Here is a 19,482-nt window from a genome sequence, read left to right as displayed (position 1 = left end):
CGTTGCGTGTCTCAGAGTTTGAAGTCTAACTAAAGTTTACTAACCTGCAGCAATAAAAATGGACAGCAGTGATAAGTGCAGCAGTGTTACCTGAACGACACCTCCAACAGGTTCAGCGACTTCTTGGCTTCAAGCAAACAAAGCAAAAAGAAATTCAGACGAGAGAGAGAGAGAGAAGACGGCTGGTCGCTGCGGTGAGTCCCAATGAGCCTTTACAATTACCGGTAGTCTCCGTACTTTAAAACAACGGTGTAGATGCGCACTGAGATCAGATGATGTCTTAAACATGTACATGTCTCTCATGTCAGTGAGTATGAAGACTGACGGCTGACAGCTTGATAGAGGAGAGGAGAAAACTCTGAGAAATCACTGCTTTCACAAAGGTCCCTGTAGAATATCACACAAAGGTTGTCTGTGATGTTAAACGGTGATTTCACACTGACATTACCTTAATTAATATAATATCTAACCACTGTAGTGTTGTCATTACATATAAAAGTAACACTGTGTTCATCTACAGCCTGTTTCCTGTAATGTGTAATGTTTTCCTTCTTTGGAAGTGTGTCATCATGTATCATTGTAGTACTCCCGCATGGACTTGCCTTACTATAATATTTGTATAATATCCTCAAGTGTTTATCATGAGATCAGTGCACATGTCGTATCAGTAGTTTCCAGTACCAGGTCTTTTGTTGTACTGTGAACTGTTGGAATAATTCAGCTTCATGATCAAACCAACATGGAATGTATTTCCCCAAAATATTTATGCGTTCCCTCCTCCTGTCTTTATCTCCTTCCTTCCTCCATATCAGCTTCCTTCATACTGTCTCTATGAAACAAACACACACACACACACACACACACACACACACACACACACACACACACACACACACACGTACTGTTTGATATAGTTGAATCTTTTTCTTTTTTTCCCCATCATATCTCTCTTGCTCTTCAGCGGAAGAGAAAAACTAAAGCTGAACTTATCTTATTCTATCATTCAACCATCTTTTGTTTAAAAAGTGTGAGAGAAAAAACATTTTTTCTCACCCCCTGTTTGAGATCATTCTTGCCTTCTTTAAAATTCTATATTTTATTATTTTAATCTAAACAATGCACAAAGTTGGCTTTAAATAGTAGGGTCCAGTGTTTTGTGCCTTGCTCAAAAGTATTGGATGAAGAGAGCGAGTCCTGTGGATTAAAGGAACACTAGAGAAAATAAGATGAAAAAGATGAGTTTGACTTCAAAATGATAAATTTCAAAATATAGTGAGGTGGTAATTCATTGCAATTGTTCTGTTCTTAATGTCTTATATTGTTTGTAGTCCTCGTGTCTGAATGACTCAGAACTGAGAAGTTTTAAAATATATATATATTTGAATTTGGTAAAGCAATGAAACAAACATGTAGTCTGAATTGCTCTCCTCTTTTCAAAATGTCAGCCGTTCAGTGTCTCTTTTCACTGTACCTGCAGTGCCCACCTTCACACTCCACCCCTGCAGCCTCCTGGGGGTTAAAGTTTTTCTGTCAGACCTGTTTTTCCTGACGTATAGGAAACTTTGGGAATCCTTCAGTGTCATCAATTCAACAAGAAACCAGACTGTTCTCACTATGTCCATCAGATGGCGTGCTGCTGCTGCTGCTGCTGCTGCTGCAGCACTGAGCCGCCTCCTTCTGCTACTCTTATCATCCATCACCATCTGCAGCTGCTTTATCTACAATCTGCTTTTGTCTGTCTGCATAACTCACTGGTAATTTGACAGAAAATTACATTTGTCCTGTCACTTCCTCAGAAATCACTGGTGAGGAAATGTGGTGGCTTTGAAAAAAACAAACAAACCCTGGGCTTGTTTTTTTTAAAGGTGACTGAAATTCACCTTGTTGACTTTATTTGTCAGTTGTCTTGCGTGATTTATGTTTTTGAATGTCAGTTGAAGCTCTGTGCTGTCCAGTAGCAGATGTTTTGTCATAACGGAAAATGCAGAGTTGCTAGTTTGAAACTCAAGAACAGAGGGAAGAGCAGAGATTAGATAAATATGAACTGATCCAGTTAAAGAAAATAGTCTGCAGCAGAGAGCCAAACAGAATATAAACCATAGAAATAAAGTAGAGACAACCCTATATGTCGATGGATTATGGCTATGACTCACTCCTTTCTCTCAGTGATTACTGTCCAAAGTCACTGTTTGCATCAGATTGATGACTCAGTAACAGTAAGTCACTGTTTGTGGGGTTTAGCTAAGTTCCTTCCCCCGTAACAAGGGAGTAAGATATATGGCCACAGTGGTTGTCAGACATCTCTCTCTAATGTCTAAATCAAGATCACATTTATTTGTCATATCATGTACAGTGTGTCATGCATTGCTACATGGCTGTGGTCAAAGACTATGTAATAGAAATGATTAACAAAATTTAGACCTTGTATGTGCAAAGTTAGTAAATGATATGCACAGGAGCTAAATGTTTTGTTGTGCATTTAAAATCTTATGTAAGTACGCATGTATTTTCAACAAACTTTATCTAAAGTATTAAAAGAAAATTCATATATATGATGTCTTCAAATACAACAATATGTCATATTCTGTGGGAGCATCATATGTCTAAAAAGTCAAATTTTCATGTGCTCAGAAACTTTCTGAGATTTTCCTGCTAATCAAGGAAGATTTAAAAAAAAGTTTATTCATGTTTAAAAGAAGGAAAAAAACTTTCTTCAGTTTGTCAAGTTGTCTGGACAGGAAGGGGATGAAAAATTGAAGAAATCTGATACATAACTGCAGCTGTCAGACAAATATAGTGGAGTTAAAAGTACAATATTTGCCTCTAAGATGCATAAACTTCAAAGAAAGAAAGAAAGAAAGAAAGAAAGAAAGAAAGAAAGAAAGAAAGAAAGAAAGAAAAAATTTGGTACAGTACATGAGTAAATATAAGGAGTGACATGGCAGTATTGGGGGTGGTGGGGTGCGGTCTGAATCACATTTTCCCTCCATAGATATGTTGTTTTGTAGTGAAGCTCTTGAATGACTCTTCAGCCTTATCAGCTTAAATTTTAACTGCTGTGCGTCATCGCAGCGACGGCATCACAAGACACCTTGGGTGTTCACTTTATGATGGTTGATTATAGGACTAAAGACAAGAACACCGCTGCTGCAATAGTTAATGATTACAGACTCTGTTGTGCTGGTGGGAGTGGGACTCTCCCTACACACACTGAGGTTTTTTTGTTTTTTTGCATCACAAGATGTTACACACTTTATAAAATATATGATGCTGCCAGTCAGTGTTATAAAAATGGCCTTTGCACTTCAAAATGCACTGCCACTGCTCTAAAATGTGAAATACCTGTACTTGATTGAACAGAAAGTTGAAGTTTTAATGAATTTCTGTGATAGCTGTTGTCAGCTATCACAGACAACATAGCGAAAATTTGTCTTTCTGAGCACTGTTTGCTGTTCTATCACGAAGTCTTACTAATACACCGGTAATGAAGGGCTAATTGAGAGACTCATTGGTATACAAAAGCTTACCAATTATGCTCTGAAATAGACTTTTGTCACTGCAGATGTCAAAGCTGTAATGATAAAAGCTAATAATAATATTAATAATGGTGGAACAAGAAACTCTTCATTCTTTGGAACTGAATGTCAGCTCACGACAGAGGAAAGACAGCCTGTCATTATTCTGAGAAGTGAAAGATTGCCTCACAAAGAAACTGACCGAAATTTCAAAGCACTGTTCTTGACACTGTGGAAAAGGCATCTAGAAACTGGGTTGAGCTGTGATCAAAACAGGTCTGGCTGACTGTGGAGCGTATCAGGGGCCACAGGGTTTCCAGTCCCACTAGAAGGCCTCAAAGCTGAGTGTTATTTCTTAGATGTAGAAGAAATAAAGAATTCAGCAAGTTTCAAAAGACTTAGACATGGAGAAGGCTTGCTATATTTCAATAAGAGGACTGTTTCACAGCAGACATGTCTGACTTGTCATTGAGCAGAGTGGTAGTGGAGCAAAGTGGTTCCATAATTAAACGTCCCATTGATTTCCACTTCAGACATTGTTTTGTGACTCACATTTCTGTGTCTTTTATTATTATTATTTCTCCAAAATATTAACTACGTCAGAAAATATCTGCTTCTTTGATTAAAAAGTTTATGGTACAAGACCAAAAAACTTTAGGGGAGAATATAACTATGACTCATTTGGTGCATTTCGACAAGAAATATCCAATCACAGAGCTTGATATTGTGTTTTGTGTAGAAGTTAAAGACCTGAAAACAAAATCTGCAGCTTCAGTGTACACTTTCAGATTCATTACGCAACTATGGCAGCATGTTATGACCACATATTGAACAAGAAAGCTTTACTGGCTTCTTCTCCATAACCACAGAGACACATGGGTATTGTATTGTAGTGTTTTTATGCTGTTATTTGGCAGTAACAGCTGACGAGAGACTGGAACCTACGGAAGTAATTAAGACTACTGGCAATAACAAAAACGTATTGATCACTATTCTCCGTCAATCCTGTTTTTGTGTTATGTATAACACTGGGGATGTTGTTTAAAGAACTCTTTGAAATGGGAATACAAAATGAGAAAGAACATTTTGTCCACAAGTCTGCTGGAGATACAGCTCAGGCGTTTTATTAACAATGGCTCATAAAGTGTCCCAGTAAGTCGTGACAATACAAGGACTCACAACTGAAGTAGCTAAATGGAATTCAATCATCATTGATTTTATTATTTACACCTGTGGTTTTCATTTAATTGAAATTTAAATGAAATCTGTTGAAAGAATCTGAGATATTGTGCTCAGAAAACCCAACATGAGCAAACACATAAACCAAAGCCAATAAAGAGGCAGAGGAGGTGTGTGTTTTCCCTCGTTAAAACTGCATTAAATCTTAAATACATCTTGAAGCAGTTATCATGCTCTCATTTATGCAAAGTGTGATATTGTTGTAGATAAAATAGCTTCCTGTTGTGAATTGTGGTTAATAGCATGCTGTGGCCTGGAAGTAGTTTCTTTTCTGCACTTCCCCGTCACTGTCAGTGGTGTGATTGTTTATGTAAACACCACCTCCTTTTTAGATTTTAATGGGTAATTCCATATTTCAAATATAAAAAGCCTTGTATGTGCAGGCTAGGATATGCCTCCAGTGTGTGAGCAGCAGGTCTTGTTTACTGTTGGCGGGCAGGTTTTTTGGAAAGCAGCAGCAGGAAAGTGATGAGCAGCAAAGACATGTATATTGACTGTTCACGGTGTATGAAAACAAAATGTCACACGTCTTTAATAAAACTGCCAATATAACTGGAGACTGGAGGTTTAGCAGCTGCCAATCTAAATTAAAGAAGTCTCTGTCAATGACTGGGAATCCGATTAAGAAAGACTCAGCGTTGAGTGTGTTTTTTTTGATGAGTAGTTCTCAAGAAAGTTGCAAGCACTTATACTCTGCGCCAAGCAATCAGTCCGATTCTGAACGGGCACATTTTGATTTTACTGAACTTTTTTAAAAACGTTTTTTTCTGAAGTAAAATCACAGAATGCAAAAAACAAAGATTTAGTTTGTGTGGAAGAAGCAGCCAAGATGAAGGGCTCCTTAAGGTAGGTAGGGACTAAAGAATGGCAAGAGATTTAAGGTTACGGCTCATTTGAAGATCTCAAGTCTGGGAGCAGAGGTCAGACGCATAAAACTCTGAAAGTTCAAGACTAAACTCTGCATTTCCAGAAAGGAACAATATACAACATATGCACTCTTTACATCAGATCTATAAGGTTGCATGCATGTATGAAGCTGTTTCATAAATTGAAGTAATGTAGAATAAAATAAATTGAATGTTAGTGTTGTTTGTTCACATCATAGTGGAGTGGACAAAAGAGCTTACTATGAATTTAATCAACACTGCTGTTAAAAAAAACCCTGAACATTATAACCTTTATGAAATGTTATTTATCCAAAAAGTCCTCCAAATTAAAGGACACAATCCATTGTTTGTCAAAGGGTTATCTGATCTGACACCACTATCAGTGGCACGACACCTTTTGTCTGTGAAAATAATAGTTGGATTAATGTTTTGTTCAACTTCAACTTCACCCTCTCAGACTGGACTCAAACTGTGCCTGTATACAGAGATATATATGGGAAACAACACTTCTTCCTACATCATGCTCGAGATCTTGTGTTATTTTCAGAACTAACAGCAACTTTACAATTAATAATTGCAGAGGACGAAGCAGTCATTAATCACCAATCACCATTGCAGTCATCAGTCAATATATCAGTAATTTGGTCAACAGATAATCAGCCATAATAGTAATTTTTGTTGGTTTCAGCTACTTAAATTACATTTACACGTCACTATTTAAAGCGATTAATTGACCAATTTAGGGAATAATCAGCCAATTAATCAATAATTGAAACAATTATTCAGACCTAATGTTGAGGAATCAGTATGGACAGCAAAGGTCCAGCCTGTGTTAAAGGGTCAAACTATGTAAAAGCATTGGTATTGATTCATCTCATTGAAATTATCTCTCTTAATCAATGAAGACGCTGGAAGGCAGCACGGAGAGCAGTGTAAATCTGATAACTTGATATCGTTGACAGTTTATGGTGTTAAGCATGAATAAAACATTTGTTGTGAAGGTTTCCATGTCGCGTTTTATTATGTTTGTTGACGAATAGAAGAGAATGGTAGATTGAATAGACTTTATGGCCTAAAGGGAAGTTTATTATCCATGACTTTTATTGACTAACAGCAGGAATTAGAGCCGATAAAATGCACTCCTTGCACACAAATCTCTGGTTCAGCTCCTCATGTCGTGTGCCCTCGAGCTACTGTAGGTTGTAATGGACAGAAATGAAGTCAAATAAAGTGGAATAATCTTACAAGAGCCACGACACAACACAAATATCCAGTGATGTGTTGATATATCAACACACTGAGGGAGGAGAGGTCTTTTGTTTACTGTGTGATTCAATAAAGGCAGCAGCAGCTCTGGAGGAACAGCATTAAAGGAGCAATCCACCAGGTGACTTGTCAAGTACTTCTGTGATGTCACAGTGACGTCCTCAGGGTTGTCTTGACTTGGGCTTGAGCCTTTTTAATACAAAGCCTACATTTAAAAGAAGAGTTTGGCAGAGCTTGGCATTTTGGTTGCAGGGTTGTCTAATGAAAGACTGCAGATTGAGTTGTATTACTGTATGGGGATCTTCAGTGCAAACTGAAACACTGAAGTACCTATTTAACCTCAGGGTGGGGAGTTCAGTCCCTGGTGTCTCCTGTGTGTTGCTTTGTTGAGCAAGACAATGAACCACCAAACCCTGTGGATAAGCAACTATGCTAGCTGCAATCATTGTGAGAGGTTGGGTTGATATAACTACTGTGATTTACCATGTTCTTTTTTCTTTCCCAAATAGCAAAGAAATTCATATTTTTGGACCCAGTCAGTCAATATTTGTACTGAAAATGTGCGCAGATTGTCCTGTAGATGATATGATATAATGAAACTACTGTGAAAAATGTGACCCCACCATACAATACCAACGTTTAGAATGGATTTTGGTTTGGTTTGGTTTGACAGTCTAAAGACCACTAAGAGCAGACAGTGTTTTAACCTTAATTCTTCACACAAATTAAGCTGACCTACCTTCTAAAAAATGTTGCAAACAGCCAAAAGTAATTGGATTTGAAGTGGAGCTAAAATCGACCTGTTTTTTTACTTCTCTGGGCTGGTAGAGAAAGCACAAATGGCTGTCAAAATATAGACAGAGACAAGAATGACAAAAAATTTGTTTCATCACTTATTACTTAACTTATTTCAATAATTTGATTAACTGTTCAGTTTTATTTTCCAACATTTTTTTCTTGTTTGTTTTTTAGCTAAAATATTCATCAAAGTAGAATTTAAAGTGTTAAAAGGTTCCTGAGTGTAGTTAATGGTACCTAGGGGCCTGAATATAAAGTAAAGTGAACCACTTTGTACTCATCTCAGGTTAAAAGCCTTATATAAATGCAGTCCATTTACCATTATATGATTTATTGTCCCTCGTATGAAAACACTGGTCATATCAGAGACAACACATTTTGTCCTTGCTGTGGAGTATGTATAATAATTTCTGTTTTATTGTGTTGAATTTTGTTTCCCTGCTGTGTCTTATGAGCTTGTGTGGGCTGTGTGCACGACTTGAAAATAAACAAATCAGTTCATCAAAGTAATAAAAAGTGCTTTATCATGAACTTTTCTGGCTGAATAGAAATGCTTTCTGTGATGCCTCTGGCATGCTCATAAATCTATCTTCCATCAATGAGCACATGGCAATGACAGGTGGTGATGATGAGTCATATGAATATTTCATAGCTTCATTAATGTTTAGTTTGGTTGCAGGGCATTTACACTTTAATTTTTCTTCTTTACATGTATTAGGGGCTTACATTTGTACATTTTATACTGCTTCTATTTCTATTTAATTAACAAGTGCAAACCATTTCTTGGTCGAAATAAAGGTTTAAAGTTATTCAGTTTTTCAGCAAAACTACTTTTTGAATGCTAGACATCTCTGCAGGTAGTGATATGACAGATGATTCATTCACCATTTGAGTAAGTGTCAGTCTCTCTTATTTCCCCTTGAGGCAGAACATATTCTCTGAATATCATATTGATTGACTTTAAGTAATATCTTTTCACAAACCTTGATTACTAAGAGTGATGAATGTCATTTTTGTCTTTATTTCAGCTTACTGCTGCTGCTGCTGCTGCAACAACTAACTGGCGTCAATGTCTTGGCTTGAGGTAAATAAGATTCCCCTCCTACACACAGACACACACACACCCCTCTCAGTGCCTTATCAAGGCTATAGTTTACTTAAGTGATAAGTCCTACATAAGATACAAACCTTAGTCTGTTTCTGCAGCTGTGCGCCACGGCGGGTCCTGTGATTACTGGGTTTGGACTTGGATTACCTCACAGCTGTGAGCAAGGCATTTAAAAACCTCGACTTTACACAGAAGATGCGCTTGCTGACCGCTTTGATAGATTTGATAAGAGATTAAAAGCCAGCTCCAATAACAGTGCAATAGTGAAAAAAATATAAACATAGAAATATTCAGTATAAACATAGGCAAGAAAATATAAAAAAATGTAGAAAGGTGGTGGGGGCTGAGAAGGGGAGGGTTGATTGGAGACTGGCTCTATTTATGGAGCGATGATAATCATACTCTTTGCACCCCAGGTGTCATTATACATACAGGTGAATGTTTCTCACATATCGCACATCACTCGCACAGTGGGAAGGTTTATCCAGCTCTGCTCCTCTCATCCTTATGATGAATTAATATTCATTTTTCCAATTAGGAAGACAGCAGCGCCTTTTGATTGCTCTCATGAGCTCCTGAAAGATCAGCGTGTCCTAATGAAATGCTTTTATCACCTCTCATTATGTCATAGCGCTGTTGGAGCTTGTGAAGGTGTGTGTGGTGGAGCAATACTGCACTTGTGCAGTGTCTTTATCTGTAGGCATATGTAGACGTGTGTTTTATGCAAGTGGGTAGAGTTTATAGTTGAGTGTGTACATGCTGTGTGGGGCAACTTGTTGTGTTATACTTTAGATGCATGTTGGACTGTGATCAGAGCAGCAAGATGTTTGAGCTGCCACTGTTAGCACTCGCAACACACATTAAGACACTGTGAGTATGGTCCTCCTCTTATAGCATAAATCCGATCGATATTTTTGATAAGTTTCCTTTTTATTTTGAGCCACATGTTTGATTCTAGCGGAAGAAAACAAACTGATGGCAACAGACAACATACAGATCCGAAATATTAAGCACTTAGCTCTAATGACTCTCATCAAGCTGTTTATTCTGAGCACAAAAGCTGAATTATGAAAGCCATTTTCTGTGTTAAGCAGTTAATCAGCGCTCTTCTGTCACTAAACACATCCTTGACACGTTCCACTAATCCTCATCATTGTCTTGCAGATTAACAGTGAGCAGAGGCTATTGACAAATGTCCTCTACCTCACTCAGTTCCCACTTTTACACAGTCAGACTAATCAACTGATTTGCAAAAATTAGACACGAGAGAGAGCGAGAGAGAGAGAGAGTGAGAGAGAGAATCCAGGATTTAAAACAAGAAATAAAGTGTGGTAATAGAAATAAAATGAAGACTTGAGAAGCTACAGCTGAACTAAAACTGTATCGACTGCAACAGCTTGTAAACATTCTGTCGGATTGTTCCACTTAGATAGTTTTACCAACCGCACAGAGCATAATACTCATAATCGTCATCATCAGACCGTCTCAGCTCAGACATAAAATGTCACTTAGAGGCTCTTAGCAAGATGGTTTCAAATGTATAATCCGGTGTGATGACATGATGGCAGCAGTGTTTCCATATGTTGATGCAATAGTACATTGATGATGATCTTGAACTCATGTTTCAAAATATCTTAAAGTTAAACTCAATGCCCCCTAAAATTCTTGGTTTTGCTGACCTCTAGCAGTTTAACGTCTACGTATGCAGCAGTGATGTAGAAGTGTACTTCAGAATGTGTCAGTACACCATGATATCATTGTCAGGTGTAATTACAGGTGCAATAAAGCACACGGGTTACATCAAACTTCATATGTTGGAAGTTTGAAGTTCATCCAGACTGCAATATAAACAAAACTAAACATACACCAGAGTATGTTGAACAGTGCTGTGGTACTCGAGTGTGTACTCAACATATTTTCTTTAGCGTCTGTATTGAAGCGTCGGTATTGGTACTTGGCCATTGGTTTCGCCAATTATTGTAGTGTCCAGCAATATATATATTTTAATCTGAAGTAATTTCCTCATCTGTGTTTCTGAACAAATGCATGTTGTTTTTTTATATTTTCCATTGGCAGTCATGGAACCATAATTTATTTTCATAATTTATTTTTATTTCAGCTGGTCGCACAATAGACACTGGAGAGATGGGGGTGTCTGTGAGTTTAAAATAGTATGGTAAATAAGTCTGTGTCATAAATGCAAATGCACACAAAGGTAGATTACATTACATTACATTGCATTTAGCAGACACTTTTATCCAAAGCGACTTACAGAGGAGGACATAAGCTGAGAAAGGTGTAAAGGAGCACAGAGTAGTTGTTAGTTTTGTTAGTTTTGTTAGGCAGGGAAGCATTCTCGAAACAGAAAGGTTTTTACAAGTTTTTTAAAGGTAGAAAGGGATGTTGCTGTTCTTGTAGCCGTTGGTAGGTCATTCCACCATTTGGGGACAACCACAGCGAAGAGTTTAGAGTGACCTCGCTTTGCGAGAGGCGAGGGTACAACTAGTTTGTATGAGCGGAGCGTAACGCCCTGGTCGGGACGTGAGCCTTTAGTAAGACGCTGAGATAGGCAGGGGCAGCTCCTGAGATGGTTTTGTAGGCTAGCGTCAGAGCTTTGTGTTTAATTCTGGCAGCTACAGGCAGCCAGTGCAGGTCGCTGAAGAGTGGGGTGACTTGTGACCTTTTAGGTTGATTGAAAACCAGTCGCGCTGCGGCATTCTGGACCATTTGCAAAGGTTTGATCGCGCAAGCAGGTAGGCCAGATAGGTAGGTAGGTTTGAAAAATTGATGATTTTGTTATTTTCCTGTGTACAGAATGTTATTATCACACCATAATAGACTCAGACTAAAAGACTCAACAGTTATGACGTTAAATTAATAGAAATTGTGAAGCTGCACTTCAGCTTTATGTGATTTTATACTTAAAGTAAACACTGTTTACTCATTTCATTCATTATCCTACAATGGTGTTACACTTTTTGATCATTAGAAATAATAGTGCAAAATGATCATCTTAAAACAGAAGGTATACAGACTCTGTAGCGTCACAGACATGAGTAGTATGTCTTAGTTCTGACTGTCTTAGTTTCAACTAGTACTACATATAGTGTATTAATGAGCCGAAGTTCATAGTAGAAATTGCTTTAGCGGCAGAAAAAAATACTACAAATTCTGCTTCGGGATGATCTAAGTTTTGAGTCGTGCCTTTGTATGGATGTCACTGTACACGACACACTGATCTGCACTGAACTGAGCTGTGATGAGCCATTACTTCGTGACTTTAGCACTCATACAGCTAAGTTTGAAGTTTGATTCCCACTGTGTCCTGTCACACTGTGTGAGTCATGAGCATTGATACAGCACCGTACTCTTGATTAACGGAGAAACGTTGTAGAGGAGGAGCACATGCTGTCCCATCTGGTCACACGCCAACCGTGATACCTCTATCTCATTCTCACTGGCATGGCAGGTGATCAGCCAGGTGATAACACAGGCAGCTGCTTCTTCTCTGCTGCTGATTGGCTGGAAGAAAATGTGTCACTCCGCTAAAAAAAACAAACCCAGCAGCATGTTGAAACAAAACAAGTGTGGTGCTGCTGTAAATGAATGTTATATGAGGCTGTTGTCAGGTGAAAATGTCAACTTCGGAGAGATTATATCAGGTCGGTGTTAGAGCTTGAAAAACAGCAGTGTGCTGGTTTTGTTTTGATATAATTATTCAGTCAATGAGTCAAACAAAAAAAAAAGTAAAACCAAAATAAAAGATCTTTCTGTAACAGAGTCATAAGTTTTCACTGGCCTTACCATTCGATTACGATTCACCTGTCAACAGTTTGAATCCCGGTGGGAAATTATCACCAACCACCACCAAACTGCTGGTAAAATTTAAAAGTGCCTGGAAGATACTGAGCTCCATACAAGCAGTTAGATAAATCTGAACTCCCTTTTATTTTTAGAGAATGCATTCAGAAATCAGACTAGAGTCTACGGGCTGCATTATTTCAACACTAGTATCTATGTGAGACATACTTGTCCGTCTCTCAGAGTTGGATAGCACCTCCCTATTTCTTGGCTGATTAGTGGCTGGTTGTACTCTCATTCTTGCAGATGTTCAGAGGGAAAATGGCTAACTTAAAAAACCTTAATCGTGCAGCCAAGGCCAGAAATTCAGCAATCAACGTTAGTAGGCTCTAACTTTGTTAAAGCTGCAAACTAAGATTATGCTCTATCACAGCATTGATGCAGAATCTATGACATTTGTATCGCGATGCATCTTAGATTTGATAAATTTATGCAACTCTACGTAGTAACCAGTCGAATATAAAAGAGTAAATTAGTTACATACAATACGTATGTGTCAAGCCAAAACCAGCAGTGCATTTACATGCACCTAAGTAACCCTTGCAATTGTCTACTTCAGGAAGCTGGGTTTTTTTTAAAACGTTGTGTAAACAAGAAGCATGGGTTAAGCAAGGGTTACTTACGTAATCATAATCGTCATAATAATCTTCTGTTTCTAATTGTCATGCACATGAATATGTATAAAAAGCCAAACAATTGTGATAGCTGATTGACAAATGAAATGAGAATGAAAGAAAAGATCATAACATGTATTGAAACATCCTCACATTTGAAGTGAATGCATTCAAAGTCAGACTAAAACTGAAACTAACACAACGTTGTCTCTAGTGTCACATTGAGCCACATTCTTTTGTGAGGGGAAAGTGGTGTGAACCCACTGCAGTCTGTCTTCTCACTGTGCTGCAGCTCTCCAACACTTACTGACATTCATGTTTGTGCGCGTTTCAATGACCTGATTTCTCTAAGTAACCTGGTTTCTTAAGTGCATGTAAAGGTACTGCAGTGTAGGAAGTGTAGTGTGAGTCTGTACTAAAGCAATTCTGTGTGAACTAAGGATTATTTCTTGGTTTGAAAGTTTTTTCTTTCTTTATTCTAGAGCTTTTGCCCTTATCTCACAGCCTTCATCAGTGGGTGAAGCTGATGGAAGCAGATGAATGTGTTCAATTATTCTGAGCACTTTCTTGTCTATGTGGGCTTAAAAGATAAACAAGTTCATTCAAGGTCCACTTACTCCCTTATTCAAAAAGCTCAAGTGTAAATCCTGCTACATGGAGATACATAGTAAGTCTGTATGCTGGACTCTTGGCCAGTGCAATCTTCTGAGACTGAATTTTATATGCAGCACCAAGTCCAGAGGAACTTTTAAGCTGTCAGTATGTTTCCCTTCCTTTGGTTGAATAGCTTCTGGAGGCTTGTGTTTGGCAATTTCTTACAAAATTCAGCACTTACACTCATTTCCCTTCTTGACTGGCCAACTGTGTGTGTGAAAAAGTAAGCAGGGATTGAACCTCTCATTTTAAATCTTTACACAGCTATTTCTGTCGCTTTTCAGCTTTTCAGCTTGCAACTTCATGAACGTCTTCCAGGAGAGACTGTCTGAAAAAGTGTGCTGTTATCCCCACATTTAAGTGATGTTATGTCTCCCTCTTCTTTATGATGGCCACCACCTGATATTCAAATGTGGTTGTTCTTCCCAAACCATAGATGCATCAATTTCAAATCAACAATTTTGTGTTTTTAGGAGGTTTCTATGCAATACATTTGTTAAAATCCTTTGTTGGTATTAACTGGAAGACAAAAAACAGAAAGAGAAAACAAATTATTTGAAATCCCCATAGGAAAAACTTTGAATGATATCCAATAAGAGAAGGCCTGACATGATGGGTGTGTATTGTAGCCTGAGATGGACAGCAGTCCATGGTCAGTCACCAAATGAGACTTGCTGTTCGGCTTCTAGATCAATATCCGTCACCGCTCTCTGAACCACCAAGTGACAACACCGCAAACTGAATTGAAGCACAGATTACACACAAAAAGAGGCTTTAAACTGCCGGAGGCAGAGCCAATACGGGATTTTACAGTTTATGTGTTTTCTTGGCTACCTCAATCTCATTAGACAGTTTTTAATGGAGAAAAGTCATCTTGGTTATGTACTTTTTACACACACACACACATACACACACACATGCACATACACATACACACACTGTTGCTTGTCAACTAGACAAAGCTGCTGTCTCTCCTCCTGATGTTGTTCACTGCTGCAATCCATTTCAGGGCCTCCATGGATGTTAAATGGATTAGCATGGAGAACATGCAGAGAAAAAAACAAACTACTTCACGTCAGATGTGAAAAGTGTTTTTGCTTCGCCTGTTTCACCCTCAGGGCAGATCGGGCAGATGTCATATGTCCCCATATTAAAATGTGTAGATTCATTAAAGATTCACAAGTTATTTGTTGAACTGTTTCTAATCAAAGCAGTGAAATTATTTAATTAAGTTTGTTATGACAGAACTCTTATTCCCATTTGGACTATTAAATTATATATATCAATAATATATTCATGCATCAACAGTGATGTTTTGCAACCATCTGGTAATTGTAACTGATTTCTGGGGCATTAAAGTTTCAACTCTAATGTTTTATTAATGGAGTTTACTCAGTGGGTACATCTACACTCTATGAAACAATACAACAATGTACAAAAGGTGAGCACTGGACACTGCAGTAAATCATCATGGCCATTTGGATTCATCATCTACAAACTGTGATTGTCCACCGACCCACAGACCCAGAGCCTGCTAGCATCTATTTAGGTTATTCAAATTAATCATTTTGGAGGCTGCGGATTGTTCATAGTGCAGTTGAGTTATATAGCTTTATACTGAGAGGTGGATGTGTTTCTAATATTTACTGTACTGCATTGACATACATAAGGTTGGCAAAGTATTAGAAACACCTCTGCAAAACAGCACTATACTGCAAGAAACCTGCAGTGTCCAAAAGAACCAATAAGTTAAATAAGCACCTTTGTAGAACAGATTGAACAAAAACTGAACATTCCAACTTTTTAGTTGTTGTCAGCTTGTTACAGTAGTTTTAGTTTGTTATAGATTTAAACTATAAACTGATGCTCACAAAGTTGAAGACCACAGCGTTACATTTACTGACATTCTCTCTCTCTTTCTCTGGGTTCAGGGTCGTCGGGAGTCGCTGCCTGTGGTAAACCAGGCGGTGCGGCGGCGTTACTCAGGGCAGTTGATGTTGCCTCCTCTGTGGAGGAGACACTCTTGCCAGGATCCTACGCTTGAAACCCGGCGGGCATCTACAGCACAGGCTCTGGCACTGGACAGACTGGAAGTGCTGTACAGCCGAGCACTAGCCAGTCATGATGAGCACCGGTCAGTGACACACATGCACTCTTTGCTTGTCTCGTCAAAAGTTCATCTTCAGAGAATCATACTTTTTAAATGCTGCCTCTTGATATTCATGTGGTATATATTTTTTATGAAAAGGATGGGCGTTTTCCTGTTGTTGTAATCCATTGCAGGAGCTGTCGTTCTGGTATGTTTTGGTTATAAGTTGGGCCATCTGTTGGCCTGTGTCACCAAGGCTAATGATGTGTATCCTGCTCCACGCTGACGCATTTGCCGGGATATTTATCAGTGTAATGGGAAATAAGTGAAAGTTTTCCAATTTCTGACTTCAGAAACCCTCTTTGTTTCTTTGGCTGTGCCTTCTTCTCTCTAAGGTCAGCAGACATAGTTACCTCAGCTCATTAGCTCTGGGTCTCTTTCTTGTGTGTCATAGTTTGGTTTGCTGAGGAACCAGCAGGGCTTTTGTCTGAATGACAATCGGTAAAGACCAGCTCCACACACACACACACACTAACACACACACACACACACGCACACACAGACACAGGAAAAAGGATGGAATGTGTTTCAGGTGATAATGGAAGCTTTCTTTCCTTTACAAAATGCCTGGTAATTACAGTAACCGGAAGAGGCCTGTCACTGAAAGGTCATAGGTGTGTGTATTTTTGTTTCCCCTATCTCTTTATTTTCTCCATTACTGTTACTGTATTCCTTCCACCAGTTCACAATATTAACGCTTAAACATTTCAAAACATCATATGTGTGTTCTGTCCAGACAATAATGATAGAAGGGTGCAGTTTATAACATTATAATGATATTTTTACATGATATAGCCCATATTTTACCTTCAGGCAAATGAACACAAGTGGGACTCTCAGTATGCAGTACTGTAACCCTGTTGCTTTGACATCATGCTATTAAAGCTAAATTTATTTGAATGTATGTCATGTAGCCAAATCTTCCATACATCAAATTACTGTAGGTATTACTCATTAAATAAAACTTACACTTACCTATTATGACAAGCAATGTGGGGCATTAAACTACACCTAATGATGACCAAATGCCATCAAAAATACCAGAAATGTATAAATGTTCAACATATACAATTTATGTGCACAAATCACAATTCATTCAAATCACTATCTTCATTTTCTAGTAATTTTACAATTATTTAATCTGTATGTTCAAGTCTGCTTTTCAATGCATATGAATATTTAAATGATCTCCATTATCAGAACCTAATTGTCTGCACAAAGTCAGCATGACTTTTGAGAACTGTGAGCCGCAACACCACAGTATGTTGACTCAGGGCGGCACGGTGGTACAGTGGTCACCTCAAAGCAAGAAGGTTCCTGGTTTGAACCTCAGCTGGGGCCTTTCTGTGTGGAGTTTGCATATTCTCCCTGCGTCTGCGTGGGTTCTCTCCGGGTACTCCGGCTTCCTCCCACAGTCCAAAAGACATGCACTTAATAGGTTAATTGGTGCCTCTAAATCTTCGGTGTGAATTTAAATGTTAACTAGTGGGTGAGTGTTTGTCTCTATGTGCCGCCATGGGATAAACTGGCAGCTTCTTGCCTATAGCCTATAGGCTGGTGAAAAAGAGTAAATTTAATTGGATTTCCTAAACAACTTTTCGTTTGTGGCCCCAAAAAACTCATAGTGTAGTCAACAAATTGCACACACTGCTAACTGAATAAGCACACATGCACACAATAGATATGGACAAATCAATTCACATCAAATCTATTTACTTTCTTTAAGGGTTGGCAAACAGCTACAAACAGAAACACGTGAGCAGTAAACAGTAAAGACAGGGAAAGAGTTCTTAGCTGAAATATTTTGTTTGGTTGTGTCAGATTTTCTTCATCATGTCAGAGATGCTTTCACAAATATGAATATACTGAAGGCTACAAAGACAGTTCAACTTTCAGCCAAATAAAGATATTAACCAGAAGTCCTGTCTGATTAATAAGAGTGATGATAAACACCAATGATGATGATTCGCACACAGGACAAACAAATAAACAGCTTGCAGATTAAATACTGTATGTATATTTCTGATGGGAAGAAAACTGATATGAGGAAGTGAAAGGGGAAGATGGAGAGCAAGAGACGAGACTGAGAGCAATAAAAGGCGAGAGAGAGAGAGAGAGAGAGAGAGAGAGAGAGAGAGAGAGAGACTAGTTTCAGCACTCCGGCTCGTGGACAGCAGCGGACCGTGCTGCGCGCGCCGCTCTGTGTCCGTTTACCGTTAGAAGCGCGAGGTTTCCTCCTCAACCGAACAGTCAGCCCAACGCTTTCTTTGTAACGGTCAACGTTAAAAAAGAAACAAAATAACAGTAAAAGTAGAAAATGGAGTGTACCACGCTGAGCAGAGAGGGAGCGGGGCTCGCCAAGCCACCCAAACATCTGTGGCGACAGCCCAGGACTCACATACGGATCAAACAGCGCTTCAACTCGGACACCGAGCGCTACCTGTGCCGCAACCGGACTCTGGAGAAGCTGCGACCCGGGCTGAAGAAGCCACGCATGTCCTGGCCCACCTCCTTGAAACGGTAACCTCTTTCCCCTCTGAAGTGTCTAAACAATCCACAAGTTATAATCCGATTGCTTGTTCGCTTAAATTAACTTTGCAAAGATTAAGATTAAGTCCCAAACTTCAAACATTAACGTCAACGTTATTGTTACAGAGCAGCGATGACTGATGACAGTTTATTGTCTTGCATTTATTATTATGTTTCCTATGAAGGAAGGTGCATTCATTTAATCATTTAGAAGGTACTTACATAAAAAGGATATAATAAATCTGCTTAATTACAAACCACAGAAAGCATATTATATAAGTACTTTTTATTTGTTGTTTGAAATGATTTGTACTCACACATAAAACTGTATAAATAACCACCAAACATCTCCAATCTACCTCCATCCACCCTGTTTGATACTAATTTCCTGGAGACCATATGGAGCAATGATTGATGACTGTCTAGAGGTCATTATTATCATAGTTAGCCACAACATGTAGCCTGGGGTATCAGTGCTGAAGAGTCTCTGCTTCCTGTCACCCTGCTGACATAAATAGATGATGAATATCAGGGGGTTAGTGAAGCACTGATAAGATGAATTAATATTAGATTAGTTAATTATTAGCGGGGCTGTACATTTTCATGGTTCTAAATGTTCTCCTAAATGTCATTAAATCGGATTTGTCATTAAAAAATGCAAAGAAATGCAACAAATTAGATCATAAAGTCGATGTTTTTCTATATTTGATGAAGAATAAATTATTTCTTATGTGACTCGCTGTTTAGTGCAGTGCGTTTCTAAGCCAGTGTCTTATCATGTCAGCCCTGTGTTTGAGTTGGTATTTATTGTGACTTAGTACCCCCAGTTTGGAGTGCATCAGTTACGGACAGCTATTGATGA

At 38.6% G+C, this 19,482-nt stretch overlaps 1 protein-coding gene across 5 annotated transcripts in view; it reads left to right on the top strand.

Moving 5' to 3' along the window:
• Window positions 1–19,482, top strand: part of LOC104930919 (cAMP-specific 3',5'-cyclic phosphodiesterase 4D) — an 84,692-nt gene continuing 65,210 nt past the window's right edge. For 2 of the 5 annotated variants that reach the window (XM_027289928.1, XM_027289927.1), the window contains exons 1-4: window positions 1–194; window positions 8,144–8,150; window positions 8,734–8,789; window positions 15,874–16,076. In XM_027289928.1, coding sequence (XP_027145729.1) covers window positions 8,775–8,789; window positions 15,874–16,076 — 218 coding nt within the window. In that variant the 5' untranslated portion in view covers window positions 1–194; window positions 8,144–8,150; window positions 8,734–8,774. Of the gene's footprint in view, window positions 195–8,143; window positions 8,151–8,733; window positions 8,790–15,873; window positions 16,077–18,222; window positions 18,612–19,482 lie in introns of those variants that run through there. The other 3 variants (XM_019268618.2, XM_019268619.2, XM_019268621.2) reach the window with 3 other exon arrangements.

The sequence above is a fragment of the Larimichthys crocea genome, chromosome XVII (assembly GCF_000972845.2).
Source record: "Larimichthys crocea isolate SSNF chromosome XVII, L_crocea_2.0, whole genome shotgun sequence".
NCBI lineage: Eukaryota > Metazoa > Chordata > Actinopteri > Sciaenidae > Larimichthys > Larimichthys crocea.
The sequence above is the reverse complement of the archived record's forward strand: the minus strand, read 5'-3'. Positions and strand labels throughout refer to the sequence as shown.